A 14,027-nucleotide genomic window follows, 5' to 3' on the forward strand; every position below is an offset into this window, starting at 1 on the left:
TTAAATAAAATCCTGAATATAATAAGTCATAATAACAGGGAATATCTTTTTTTCCCAGCAAATGAACAAACATATTGAAGATTTAACTTCCAAAATGCCTCAAATATAGGAAAATATCAATATATGAAACACATATCATCATCCTACAGGTCCATAAATTAAGATAAATTCTGATATTTTTCTGTTTATCTAACTTTTAAGAATATGAGCTATTTTGTTTATTAAAAAAATCTCACAAGGTCCATTTACTGGCTGTGTTGGAGCTTTTTATCATATCACACAACCTTCCTCAGCAGATGAAGTTGTCACGGAGTTGTAGATATTTGTATTTTTCAGAGCACTTCAAGGACTTCTTGTACTCTTTCTGCCAAGTATGAGCTGCTAATCTCAAAAGCTCCAGAGCAGCTAGATACTAAATGGACCTTGTGGTGAGATTATTTTTTGTTTACTTCTGTTTCTGAGGTCAAGAATAAACTTTCACTCTCAATGAAGGATTTCCTTTTGGAGCGTCGCGTGAGCTGGTATCGTCTCCACTCACCTCGATGAGGAAGAGGCTGGCCGCGGAGGTCGGGTGATGGTAGATGTACACGGTGACCAGCACGCCGGCGACCAAGACCAGCATCACCAGGAGGATGCCGAGGATCAGACCGGTGTGCAAAGGGTGTGCACCTGACTTCCTGTCTACAGCACTGTCTGCAGGCAGCACTGAGAAACAAAAACACAGAAACACCCTGTTACAGCCTATAATAAAGATAGACATGTTTTTTTTATTTTTTTATTATATTATCTAAAATGCAGAGATATTTTGGCTAAAAGCAAACACCAAAGTTACGTTTTTATCCTTTTGCTGCAGTGCCGTTCTTGACCAGCAGGGGTCACTCATCATTCAGCAATACCCTCTTTTGTAACATGTACTAATATGCCTTAAAATTGACATGCTTGTAGCCAAAATGTAACTAAATGTCATCACATTGAAAAAGACAAACATTTAAAACTGATTCTATTTCAGTCATGTATGGTTGAAAAATGTTCATATGCATTTTCAGTGGATTCCACGGTGGTTTTTAGAGATTTCAGGGGACATTTTCTTCACTTTGAGATTAAATTCAAGGTACATATTTGAACAGGATCATCAGCACTCTGTTGCATGACCAGAGTTAATCCCAGAACAAGGTTAGCAGCATATGTTCCTGATAGAAGGTGGAAACAGGCTGATAAGAGTCCAACTGTAGCCTCCAGTCGTGGCAATGAAAAACTGAAGAGGCTGCATATAGTGACTACATCATCATTTTGTCCTTCAGCGAGCCTTGGAAGACATCACTCGGTGTGTGATGTCTTAGAAGCTAAAGTACTTTTGTCAGATTCACGCTGTAGTCGACCCAGCAGGTGTTTTTTGAGAGTTATTTTGAAGATGATGAGAACACCCTGTAACCTTTTGGACACATTTGTTTTTAATCTACGGTGGCACAATCTCCCCGTCACAAAAAAAAACAAGAGCATTTTCACCTGCAATTTGTCAACTAGAAGAACGCATAGAGTAAGAATAGAAGAATAAAATACAAAGAGAAACAGTGAAGTAGTCCCAGTAGGGATCGTGGCAAGCAGGGGGGGGGGGGGGGGGGGGAACTAATGAAGTGATTATGAAACAAACAGCAAGGATGCCCTCATAGCTTATCTCACACAGATTTAAAGCAGGATCAGCCCAGATCTGTTCACACGGCTGCAGATTTCTCCTCCTATGCCCCCTTGACAACCTCTCCCCGGGCTCCTCCCTGGCTGTAATTAGCAGCCATAGCCATCGCCGAGCTTGTCAGCCAACCAGCTTCTCCCCTGGCTCCCTGCCTCATTGATTCCCAGCACACAGAATAACCGGGTGGTAATCAAACATGTCCAATGTGTGTGGGCGGCCACTGTGAATGTGTCGGTCGGTAAGTCTGTGTACAGCCGTTATGTGCACTCCTAAATTTGAAATAAAAAGGACAAAGTGTGAATACTTTGGAGTGCTGAAACATCACTCGATATAGTTTCCCATTAAACAAACAGAATCCGTTTTCATAATGCCATTTGATGTTTTTCATGATAGTTCTTAGAATCAGTCAGTCGGCCTTAATAAACGTAGCAGCTCAGGAGCCATATACTTTTCAGAGAAAAACAACTTGGCAGAGAAATTACGTTCTTGTTAGTGTGCTTAATCCTAATAAACACGGTGTGAGGGAGTTTTCTTTTTCTCTTGTTTTCGCAGAAAGGTAGTTTTTCCTGTGTTTATCTGCCAGAGCTACAGAGACCAAGAGCCATCTCTTGGTCAGCTGGAAGCCCAAGCAATGCGACAGGCTGTTGGTCCGGGTCGTTAGTAGGTTAGCAGGGGGCATGAGACTGAGCGAAGATGCAGACACAATGAGAAATCAACAGCCCAGCAGCTAAATAACCAGCGGGACGCTAGAGGAGACGGGTCTGCCCAGACCCCTGGAGGAGCGATGAGACAGTTCTATCAGGACTCGTCTGAACGGTGCATTTAAACCAATAAGACAGCAGGGTCTATACCGGCTCATAGCGGGCTGTTGAAAGACAGGACAGTGAAATACAATGCAGTTGTAAGTGCATTAAGAGTCTACATTCATGCTGTAGCTGCTCTGTGAAGTTGTACTTTGGCACAATGGTGCTTTGAGCTAAATGCTAACATGCTCACCATGCTAACATGCTGATGTTTAGCAGGGACAGTGTTCACCAGCTTAACTTAGCCTGTACGCATGCTGTCATTTTCTACTTATGTAAAGTTGTAAATAGTTGAGGCTGATGGGAATGTCATTCATTTTGCAGGTATTTGATCATAAACCCCCCAACAATGAATTGAAAATTTGACCTCTTGGTGGCGCTAGATGAGAATGTCATTTTGGCCGCCGCCCTCTTGGCTTTAGCACCCATAGGTGACACGAGAGGATGGAGCGAAGTCATTTAGTCAGTCTACTGTCTGCACAAAATTCTATCTCAGAAAAAACTAAATCCTGTCGTGTAACAAGCTGGAACCAACATCAATCAACATAGAGCCGTGCTGTCAGCATGGCTAAAAATATTCTAGTTTATAATTACGGAAATAATTGGTAATATCTATCATTGTAGCACAACGGAGTCTGGACACAGGAATTACTCGCCTTCAGCAAATTGCCCTGAATTCGTTCTCCATTAGCTTTGTCCTTATGTCTGCTAACCTGAGGACACTGACTGAACACTAATGGACAGCAGAGCTCTTAGATGCCAATCAAATACATTAGAGCTTTTGAGAAAGGACAAATGAGACCAAAAGAAACCCAGCCCAGCGGTTTCTTTTCCAGCTCTACATTAGTGGAGCACAACTGTTCTCTCGCCTGGCTTATGTTTTTTTGTTTTTTTTGGGAAACTAACAATACAACAGACCTAATCCATTACAATGCTGAGGAGTGGCGGTGTTGAATAGAAACTCCGGACAAAAGGGTGATCGGCTCCTGTTGTTCCTCATCTCTACTGTAGCTTTCATGACCTCAACGTTTCCTACCACGGTTAAGGTCAGAGGACACTTTAACTGTAACTGACTGATATGAGCGCTGAACAGTTAAAGACATCCTAAATCATCGAGGTCAACATGCATGAAAAGACACATTTTGAAATCACTCTGGTTAATTAAACCTGTTAAATACCCAGTAGTTATAATACATACTCAACTATCTTTCACCTGGTTATTAGAAGTGAATGCTTTTTATGTCTTCTTCGCAACTGCTTTTCACCTTGAATAACATCATTAGCAGGTATTTGGAAAAAAAAGACAAAAAAACAAGCCACGCAGAGAGATGTCATCGCAGTGCCAGGCGGAGTGATGCCGGAGTGATGAGAGACATGCGGCGTTTGTGTAATGAAAGTGTGATAGAAGCCGCCGATTTCCAATTCCTCTCAGGCTGGAAACATTCGAGAGGCTATCTCTGAAAACTGACAGAGTTGGAGGACATTTCAGAGTTGGGATGTTTTGCACATATGTGGGTGTTAGTGGTGGGAGTCACCAGGAGCCCCATGATACGATATAATCATGATCCTTATGACAAGAGACGATCTTATTGAGATCTTTGCGATATGCTGATTATTGAGATATCAAATACGGCGATTTATTACCTTTTTTACCTGCAAATTGTCAACATCTGTTTTATGAAATAACCCTTTACTCGGTTCATCTCACTTCAAACATTTTTATTGCAGCAAAATGGGTTTCTCAGTCGAGGAGACGGACTGAAGTGGACTGAAAAAGCAAAATCAAAAGGTTTCTTGGCATCCGTGTATCGATATTGCCACGCAAAATATCGTGATACTATGCTGTACAAATTTTATCCCCCAAATGTTGAATTCTCAAGGTGCAGCTGTCAAATTACTTGTGATGTAATAGAGTCTGTGGCCTTTGCCTTCATGCAAGTTATTCATGCAAACATGCAAAACAAGATCATTTCCTTCCCTCCCATAATTACATGTTGTTGTTTTGTTGAATACACAAAGGGAACCAGTATGTTTGTATTTGTACAGCTATACCTTCTTTTCTACCGCCGCCTTACAGGAAAACAGCCACATCTTGAAATTGAAAATGTATCACATGGTTCTTCTGTTGCCTTTGAGACTTCATTTGAAATATATAACTCAATACAACTTCTACTTTTGGGCACAAACTCCCATACCTTCCTCTCACACCAGTCCAGACAATATAATTGATTGCTGCAAGCCACAGAGGACAATTAAGCGTTATACTTGTCGGCTGCTGGATGAAGTTTATCAGCTGATTGAGCCACACGTCCTCCAAAAAGATCAAAAAGCAATCAGGGACCAATACCTCAGTGGTGAGAACAGAAACAGGAGGCAGCCAAAGAAACACACACGGCCATAAAGACAACAGGGAGTGAAGGCACATAGCAGCAGCAGACAGAGACCTACCTTGGTTGTCTCTGAGGTGCAGGGCGATCTTGGTATCGTCTGTGAGGAGACAAAGAAAGACACGAGAGTAAGACACAATAATTATTTTTTCTCTTTGTAGTTTGTTTTTGAAGCTCTGATAGTATAAACAACTCCCCGAAGGCCTAAATGAGATTAAGCGTCTTTCATTAGTGGAAATTTCAACATGAAATTTACTCCACTTAAAATCTGATTAAAAATGAATGCTTTGAAAAGAATGGTCCAGCATGCATAATTCAGCACATACAAGCTGTCTGGGGTTATCCATACATGTGGAATATGGAAATGTAGCGTGGCCCACTTCTCCTCGAAGGGTAGCAGGCATTTTACGCCCGCCATAGGATTCACATTATGCTAATTCAGCGCACACACGCCACCACCACATATATTTCACTGAACGATTTAATTCAAAAGGGATTTTCGATTTCAATTTTCTAAAGAACCAATGCAGCAACATTTCGGGGTCTGAAATGAATCATTAAATGAGATATGGTACCGTAAGGGAGCGCACAAAATTCGGTTCAGTTCAATCCCAGACCGGAGTGAGGGTCATGAATATGGATCGCCGTCGCTGCTCGAGGGAAAGAAGCCAGAAGGGGTATAACAAAAGCTACTATATGTATGTATATTTCACACAAATATCTACATCTGTGAACAGATTTATAACAGAGCTGGGTCTACTCTGGATGAAGAATTGTCTGTGTGAAATTGTTTTCTTCTGCTATTCAGACTCCTCATACAAATACATGTATGAGGAGTTTAACTGTATTCATTTGGAGTGAACTCTTCAGACGGTCTCTGTCACATGGAGAACGAACAGCGGCCTCCTGGCTGAAAGGTCGCTGTTTGTATTTCCTCTGAAGCTATAGCTCAATATAAAGTTTCGTTCAATGTCAATAGATTAAAAAAAAAGGAGATCTAAACTTTTCATGTCGGTGTTTCTCGCACCCAAACACACCTAAAACCACACAGACACATTTCTCTCCATGCCTCTTTTCCACCATGAGTCACCCAGCCTGCTCTCTAGTCTGACCGTTGACCCCTGCAGCTGAAGAGACAAGCGAGAGCTGAGGAAACTGATCCGCTGTACGTGTCAGAAAAGTGCGTCGGCTACACAACATACACCGCAGAGTGACCTCTTAACCTCCTGGACACACACACACACACGTACAGTCACACGCACGTAAACCAAACACATTTTAGTCCTCTCAACAGGCCCTGTTTGATCTGTAGGATTAGTCTGCGTGTTTTGCCTCACAGCTGGACCGTTTTCACATCGCATCCATCCTCATCCCAGCAGCCCATCCAGCACCCCGACTGCGATGGAGCGTCCATTTAAACTCAGCCCTCACAAGATGATTAATGTGGGTGCAGGGGAGAAAACGACTCAGTTAAATGCCTTTCTGTGAGAGTGAAATAATGGGTAAGCCTGGCTTGAGTGTCGAAAACCTTAAAAAAAACTCAACAAATGAAATATACGGGGAAAAAAATAACATCAAAATGAACCACCAATATTAAATCACCACACTGAGAAATTGCAAGTTAGTTTTAAGGAACGACAACCCAAAAGCACCTTGAGTTTTCAGTTTTTAATGGAGAACTGACAAGGTCACAGCCTGCTGAGAGACCAACAGTTGGATTGTTTGCAGTGTGCCCTGAGCCAAAACACTGACTGAAATGCTCCATCTGATGAGGTCAGATAATCCTTCATTCCAGCAGCTAAGTCTGGAGATATTTACTGTCAGCAAATCCGACAGGAAAACCAAAACTGAACTCATCCCACTATTGTGTGTGTAGCCAAAGCCTGATATATATCTTATTCCTGCAACTATTAAAAACACATGACTGAGCCATTTTGTTGCACTGGAGGACATTTTCCTTCATTATGATGAAGAGCTGGCACTGTAGTTTATCCCATATGCACCTTCCTGCTGTCGGAAATACTCACCAGCAGACGAAATCTGTATTAATTAAAAACTACAGTGCCCAGCTGTTTTAGGAAATTAAACTATGTACTTACGAACATAGACTGTATATAAGAAGTGAACGTCACCCGTTGGTTTAGCTGTCAACATCTTTGCTTTTTGCAACCAGAAGTGACACAAGAGGGTGGAGTTAAGTACAACTGAACGCTGAATAAACCATTTTGAATTGACCGAAAATGTTACAATTAACTTTCATGACCTGAAAACTAAAAGGGTTTAAGTTGTAAGACAAGAACAGGGACAACACCCAGATCGGATAACACCGTGGTAGGGACCTGTCAATCACAAGGTAGCCCCGCCCTAAAGCATACTTTGCTTTATGGTCTGTTTGACTCTAATTGGACCATAATTTACTAAATGAACATCATGCTGTATTGAAGAAGACTTGAAACTAGCAATTGAGACCATGAACTCATGTTTACAATGTTTACTGAGGTAATAAATCACGAGAGAAGTAGAGTCATTTTCTCATAGACTTCTATAGGATCTAATTTATGCAACCAGATGAGTCACCCCCTGTTGGCCATTAAAAAGAATGCAAGTTCAAGGCTCATCCTCATTGGCTTCACTTTTCAGGCCCAAAGGTTGCCGCCTGAATACGACCTGTTTAAGAGTTAAGAGTTATGACTTCAGTGGAGATGAATGGGCTTGAGGGATGGGAGCCACAGACAGGACAGGGAAGTCACTTGCACATGTTTTTGCATTTCCCTGCTTCTTTTACAGCCATACTTATCTTGTAAACCGTGTCAAAGACACTTTTATCAATTTGTGATGGACAATAAAGCTTTTCCGATTATGATCCTGACTGTATGTGACACACAGACACACAGTTATGAATATGTCCTCACCTACTTTATAGACGAGGGTATCATGTTCTTAAAAGGATGCAGTAAATTCATCACAAGGATACGAGTAGACGTCTGAAATGATTTGTTGCCCATCGGCTCAATGTGCTGTGAGCCCATTGGGCATCCCAGACATCGATTTAACACAAGACAAGCATGAGAAAAGACACAACATACAGTCCAGTGTGTGCTTTTGGTATTGATTATCTACACAGCATTTCATATGATGACAGTAGGTGAGTGTCTCCTACATCTGGAGCTGATTAAAATAAATTGCCTGTTTACTTAAATAAATTGCTCAAAAGTCTTAAAAAGGGAAATGAGCTGAAAATCGGCACAATAAATCCGGCCAATTCATAACTCTCGCTTCTCTAGAGACAAGTGAAAAAAAGAAATGTAAGTAAACAAACTTTAAAAGACACCTTGGGAGTTTTCCTATCATCAGCAGAAGAATCCGGTCTGCCCCCGTCAAAGAGGATTTGCATTAGATAACTGAGATTATGCTGCAGTATGGTTTGGGTTAGCCTCCCGCTGGGGTGCAGGGAATCATGTGCTCAATACTTTTACACTGCAAAATCGAAGGAGCATGACACCCTCTAACTTCCATTGGTCAGTATGAGACGACTTATACTTATCTAGTGTCAATGTCATGTTTAGAACACATTTTGACTTTTACCGTTATCTCCTTTACGTAAATATTGTATGTGCACACATACAAAGCAGGCTACTTTAACCAAATTGAGGAATATCTTTTTTTGTGTGGCGGTGTCTGTATCTGCAGAGACTCGGCCCTCTGCATGTATTTTCTCTTTTCTAGTCATTTTGTTGTGATCGGGACGTTTCTGGGCGTTTCTCTGCCCCTCGCTCTGCGTCTGCCTCCAGCTGTCACTCGTCAGACCTCCGGGGGTCTTGCTCCCTGGCTGACACTGTAATCAGTGTCGTCTGGAGCTCTGCTAAATTCTCCTGCCTGGAGGCACATACTTTGCCCGTTAGCTAGCTAGACTGAACTGATCACTAAACTCCTCATTCTGCCTTTACTCAACTCAACAATGCATTAGTCTGCCTCTCAGTACTTTCCACCTTGTCTGTGGCTCTCAGCCTGAAGCTCATTCCTAACTGACGTAAAACATTAAAAATATATATTTCCACATTTAAAGAAGGGAAAGTCAATTTTTAAAACATGGGCACTGTAGTTTTTTTTATAAAATGTTATTAAAACAGCAATCAAACGAGCATTTGTTGGGTACTATTTGCAGAGGCGGATTAATACACATTTGGTGCTCTGGTGAGTATTTGTAGCAGCAGAACAGAGTGAATGGGATTGACTCAAAACAAAGTACAATGCCCATTCGTCATAATTAAAGGATATGTCACTGATATCTTTTATCTACTCACCAAACGTCCTTATTGAACCATTATCTGTAAGTACTTTTACTCTTGTGTGTATGTTTACTACATACACTGTGTTTACTTCCTATGGTCACTAATGGTTGATATTACACTGTAGATACTTTGTAAGATCAAGTCATTACCAGACTTATTTTAAAAGGCATTGCATCTCTACAAATCTGTTTATTATACTGATCTGTAACTTCAGCCATATTCATTCCAGCCTTACAGGGGATACATGTCGAACCAAACACATATTAAATGTCTGTACGATGCCTTTGTGACTTTATGGGTAATATTTGTTCAACCAAAATATAACTTAATTTATCCTCTTTAAAAAAAAAAGTCAAATGTGAAATGAGACCTTGAAAGAGAGAGCGAGAACACAGGTAACAAGGACCAGCTTTCCTCAATATCTGGATCAGATCGAGCCAATTTCACTGAACTTCAAAATGATTGTAAAGTCACTTTCCACTTACTGAGAGGAAAGCCTGCACTCAATCAAATTTTCTATTAAACATTCGGCCTTCAGAAATGAAAATTGCCCTTTGCTCGCCTTTCAAACAGTGAAAGTGAACGCCTCAATTAACCTGAGAAATGATTAAGAAGAACAATAACAGGATGGAAATAGTTTTGATACTTCAAACAGATCCATCATCTGAAATGTAATAAAAGGTTTCTGAAAATAAAGATTGATGGCGAGCCAGCGGAGCGGAACAACATGATCACAGGTTCGTGTGGGTGCATCTACTTTAGACTGGTGAGATTTGTCCTAATTCAATCTGCATTGTTTAAAAGTTGGTACAAACACAGCTGCTGCACCCTGCTCCACTGACTGCCATCTGGAATATTTGATTTTGTATAGCTTAAGTGGAGAGCTACAGTACATATTCATGCCTTCTCCCAAAGAGAAAAGTGTCTTGCTCATGTTATTAAAGAGGAAACACATCAATACCAATAAAGAGCAGCTCCAGCAAAAGCACTTCATTTAACATCTTGCCAGAGCAGAGAGAGCATCCATCACTACGTGGGTGAAAGCTCTGCGCTCCTACACAATATGCACCGTGGCCTCGTTCCCTTTCCCACTTTACCTTCGGTGGGGACGCTGGTGGGAGGGTGGGAGGTGGAGGGTGCGTCGCCGCCTGCAGTGGCCTCTTTGCTCCTGGATGTGGTTTTGGCGACAGCCGTGGTGGTGAGCGGATAGAGATGTGTGGTGTCCATGATGTCACACATCTTGTCCTTGGTCTGAAGGATAAGAAACGTTGTCAATGATCAATGATGACACACACACACACACACACGTATTTCACCATTAATAAGCAAGACCATGAAATATCTAAAGTACTATCAAGTCATGTCAGATTGTTATGTTTTTAGCTTTATCACTCACCTCATCTGGGCAGCTGTTATCCACCCAGTCCTGCCGGTGGCGGTCAAAGCCACTGGAACATCTGATGGGAGAGAAAACAGCCGTCAGTCAAGTCTTTAGTCAAATAAAAGAGGTTTAGTATTGCACATCCATTGAGTTGGGAGACTTTTTGTGTAGCGTGTTAGTAGAGGCCTGACTTGTGGTTTCTTATACATATTAGACCCTCCCTGTCTGGTTTAAACACTCGAGTCTTGAAACTCCTCACACACAATTTATATCGCAAAGTTTTTTTTCTCCTGAAGTGTTTTCTTTTCTGGGGCTTTTGTGCCTCTCTCTTATTCAACAGTGGAAAGTTGAGAGGTGCCAAAGGAAACAAAGGAAGAGAGAACATCTTAAACACTACACAGATGTTTTCACAAGATGAGTCCAAGTTTTCATCTATTGTGTATGTTTCTGTGTGGAATATGTACAGGGTGTAAAAACAAATATCCCATAGCGATAGAGCACACGTGCCATACTCCACGCAAACCACGGCATACTGCATAGCTTTCTGACGCATCAACGTTCTTCCATAACACCAATTGCATACTGTCAAGATGCTTTTGCATAACTTAAAGACACAATGCTTGCTGCATGTAACATCAGGAGTACTGAGCGTCAGGATCCCAAAGTCTTTTCATTCTTCCTGCTGATGCCTCACTTTTGTCAGTTTTTCAGTTCAGCAGCTCATAGAAACTTTGGTTCTGGGTTCTATAGTGCATCCCAGCACACAGCAGCTTTTAGGCATTTTTATGTTGTTTGCTAGCAGAGGCTATCATGACAATTAACTGATTGTGCTGTGTTAAAATTCTGCCTTTTAACATATTTTTAGTGTAATTTCACGCTTACAGTAGTCACAAACATAATTGATCATTTCATATAATAACACTTAAGGTTTTCTATCTGCCCCTCCAACTCTTTCTCTCCTCCTGATCTAGACTCAAAGAGGTAGCAGATTTATGTTTTTACAGTATGAAGACGTGGGATCTGTTAGGGGGGGAGTTCAATGGGTCATGGGGCCTTGTGGTAAGGGTGCTGTTGAGCAATAACCTCAAAAGGCAGACCAGTAATCGAGGCGGCTGGCGACTAATCCTCCATGCTGTAAACGGATCAAAATTATAAACCGCCCACGGGTGAACTCGCCATCATTCTGTCTCGGCCCCCAAACTGTATCCTGTCTGAAAGGGAAAGTTAGTATGCAAAGCACTAAACCCACTCACACTGGGTTCTGTCAAATGAACTGAAGTTGAAAAGCTTTCTGCAAATTATTTGTCACTGCAGGTGGGAGATGTACGGAAGAAACGCACACAAATGAAAACAACCTTTGACCAGCTGACAATGTGGTTTAAAGCCAGCGATGGTATTTGTACTGCGAGGACAATACGAGTCCAGTGGAGTCTTAGACATCCGCAGCAGGCTCCATTTCTCTGGTGAACATATTGTTATGCTAATGGCTTTATGTGAAGGACTTCATTTTTATCTTTCTACCTCTCTAATCATTCCACTCCTTTTATCGCCCCCCCAGAAAAAATTCTGCCTCATCTGTTCAATCAGGCGAGACAGATTCCTCGCTTAATCCCACACTTTTCCCCGAATGCCCCCCCCCCCCCCCAGAAGGAGGACAGGGAAGCAAAATGAGACACAACATTACAGAGCAGGTCTAACCTGTCCCTATGGGGAGCTTGTGTTTTGTTTCTTCTCAATGGCATCCATCTCAGCTAGTTGCCATCTAGCGCAGTGAGCCACGGTGCTTTTAATTAGAAATGGACTGAGGTGCTTCATTTGAATATAAATTAACTCACGAGGGAGACTATTTCTCTACAGGTTTCCAACATTCACAGCAGGATGGATAGATTGCATTCACGCTCCTTGAGATGCCGTCTCAAATTCAGTTATTCTTTGCATTTTCATGTTCTCACGTATTGTACTTTGAGTTGTAAATATTTTTATGACATCAAACCCTGTTTTTAAGCTATCTACGGTCTGCATTCTTTCAGCCATTCAAAATCCATTCAATGTATTTACATCCTGTAATTGCCTGTTGTTTTCATTGTTAGTGGCGGAGTCCGCCATCATATGCACAGGAAAACGATGCGTACATCACATTTATATCTGTCTGTTATAGCTGTATCGGAGCTAAATTAGTCAGGTGATGCAAACCGATCATCCTGCTTACTCAGTTGGCAAAACACAGGGTGACTTTTATTTTGAAGCAGTCACAAAACAAGACAACAATCATTTCCTGCATTTTTCATCAACTGATCATGTTTGCAAGGGAGTAATGGACAAAGTAGAAGCTGTTAGATCCAACTTCTGAGCAACATAACAAACTTGACTGTTTCCTGCTGTTGTGTAGAAAGCTACTTGTGCTGTGGGCAGCATGAAATCAGATCTCAGACCATTATTATTATTATTGCCTGACTTTTTTATTGAAACAATAGGAGTTTGTTTGGCTGCACTGTAAACCGACCCACTAAGACATATTCAAACTCAATATTTGTCTCTTTAACAGACTTTTTACAAGCTGCATTTGTGATGCTCACCAGCTGTTTTCTTTAGGTAAACAAATCCCTCCAGTTCCTCTAAACTCATGAGTGTTATGGCCCACTGTGGATCCACTGGGACATCTGCCATGCTTTATTAACCTGCTTCAGTACCGGCTGCACACATCAGCCACAACAAACTGAACTGATTTAGTTCAGGAGTTGGCACGAGAGAAGCGGTGTGCTCTCACCTACTCAGCACTTCATTGTGCGAAAAGTTCATTCGGGTTATTCTCTTAAACTGCAGCGTCTTTCATTAACCCCGGAGCCAACGAGGCCACCACTGTTTTTAATTAGCGCGTGTTTAAAGCACGTTTGCCTTTTTCAAAGGAAGTGGCTGAAGGATACAAAGGGCAGAGGAGGCATGAACAGTCAGATATTAACATTAATATTAAAATACAGCTTAAAATGAGATCACGGCTACGGGCGTACACTTTCTCTACACAGCGATCATACGTTGCTGAGGGGAAAAACATTTCTTTATGTTGATGCACTGTGAATTCATTTGTCTCTGTCAAAGGCATGAAGAATTAAAATACAGAGCGGATGGGGAAGTCAAATTCAATGTGAAATCTCAATGGACAGAGCAGAAGTGCTGCACATTTCTCCAGTCAACCACCCTACTCAGAATAAATTATGAGTCAAAAATGAAAGAGTGGCAGATTAATATTTGATGCATGAGGCATTCAAAATGCATACAAAAGAGAAGAGACGGCGGCTGCCCCGAGTCTGACTGAACAAAGCCCGACAGCAACCTCCCAAAAAACATTCAAATTCTGGCTACACATTCATCAGGACAGTAAACATCTATTGGTTTCTGAGTTGAAACTTTCTTAACTCTAATATCTCTCCATAAGTTATTTCTCCTCAAACTTGTTCCAGCCAACAAAAAAACAAA

General features: G+C 41.5%; 1 protein-coding gene across 2 annotated transcripts in view; it reads right to left on the reverse strand.

Moving 5' to 3' along the window:
• Window positions 1-14,027, reverse strand: part of plxdc2b (plexin domain containing 2b) — a 77,190-nt gene that overhangs the window by 2,863 nt on the left and 60,300 nt on the right. For both annotated transcript variants that reach the window (XM_076080438.1, XM_076080437.1), the window contains 4 exons: window positions 10,569-10,629; window positions 10,270-10,423; window positions 4,942-4,980; window positions 539-705 (listed from right to left, as the gene is read on the reverse strand). In XM_076080438.1, the coding sequence (XP_075936553.1) occupies window positions 539-705; window positions 4,942-4,980; window positions 10,270-10,423; window positions 10,569-10,629 (421 nt within the window). The remainder of the gene's footprint in view (window positions 1-538; window positions 706-4,941; window positions 4,981-10,269; window positions 10,424-10,568; window positions 10,630-14,027) is intronic.

Source organism: Anarhichas minor, unplaced genomic scaffold (assembly GCF_050575085.1).
Source record: "Anarhichas minor isolate MPS153535 unplaced genomic scaffold, ASM5057508v1 ptg000074l, whole genome shotgun sequence".
Taxonomy (NCBI): Eukaryota; Metazoa; Chordata; class Actinopteri; order Perciformes; family Anarhichadidae; genus Anarhichas; species Anarhichas minor.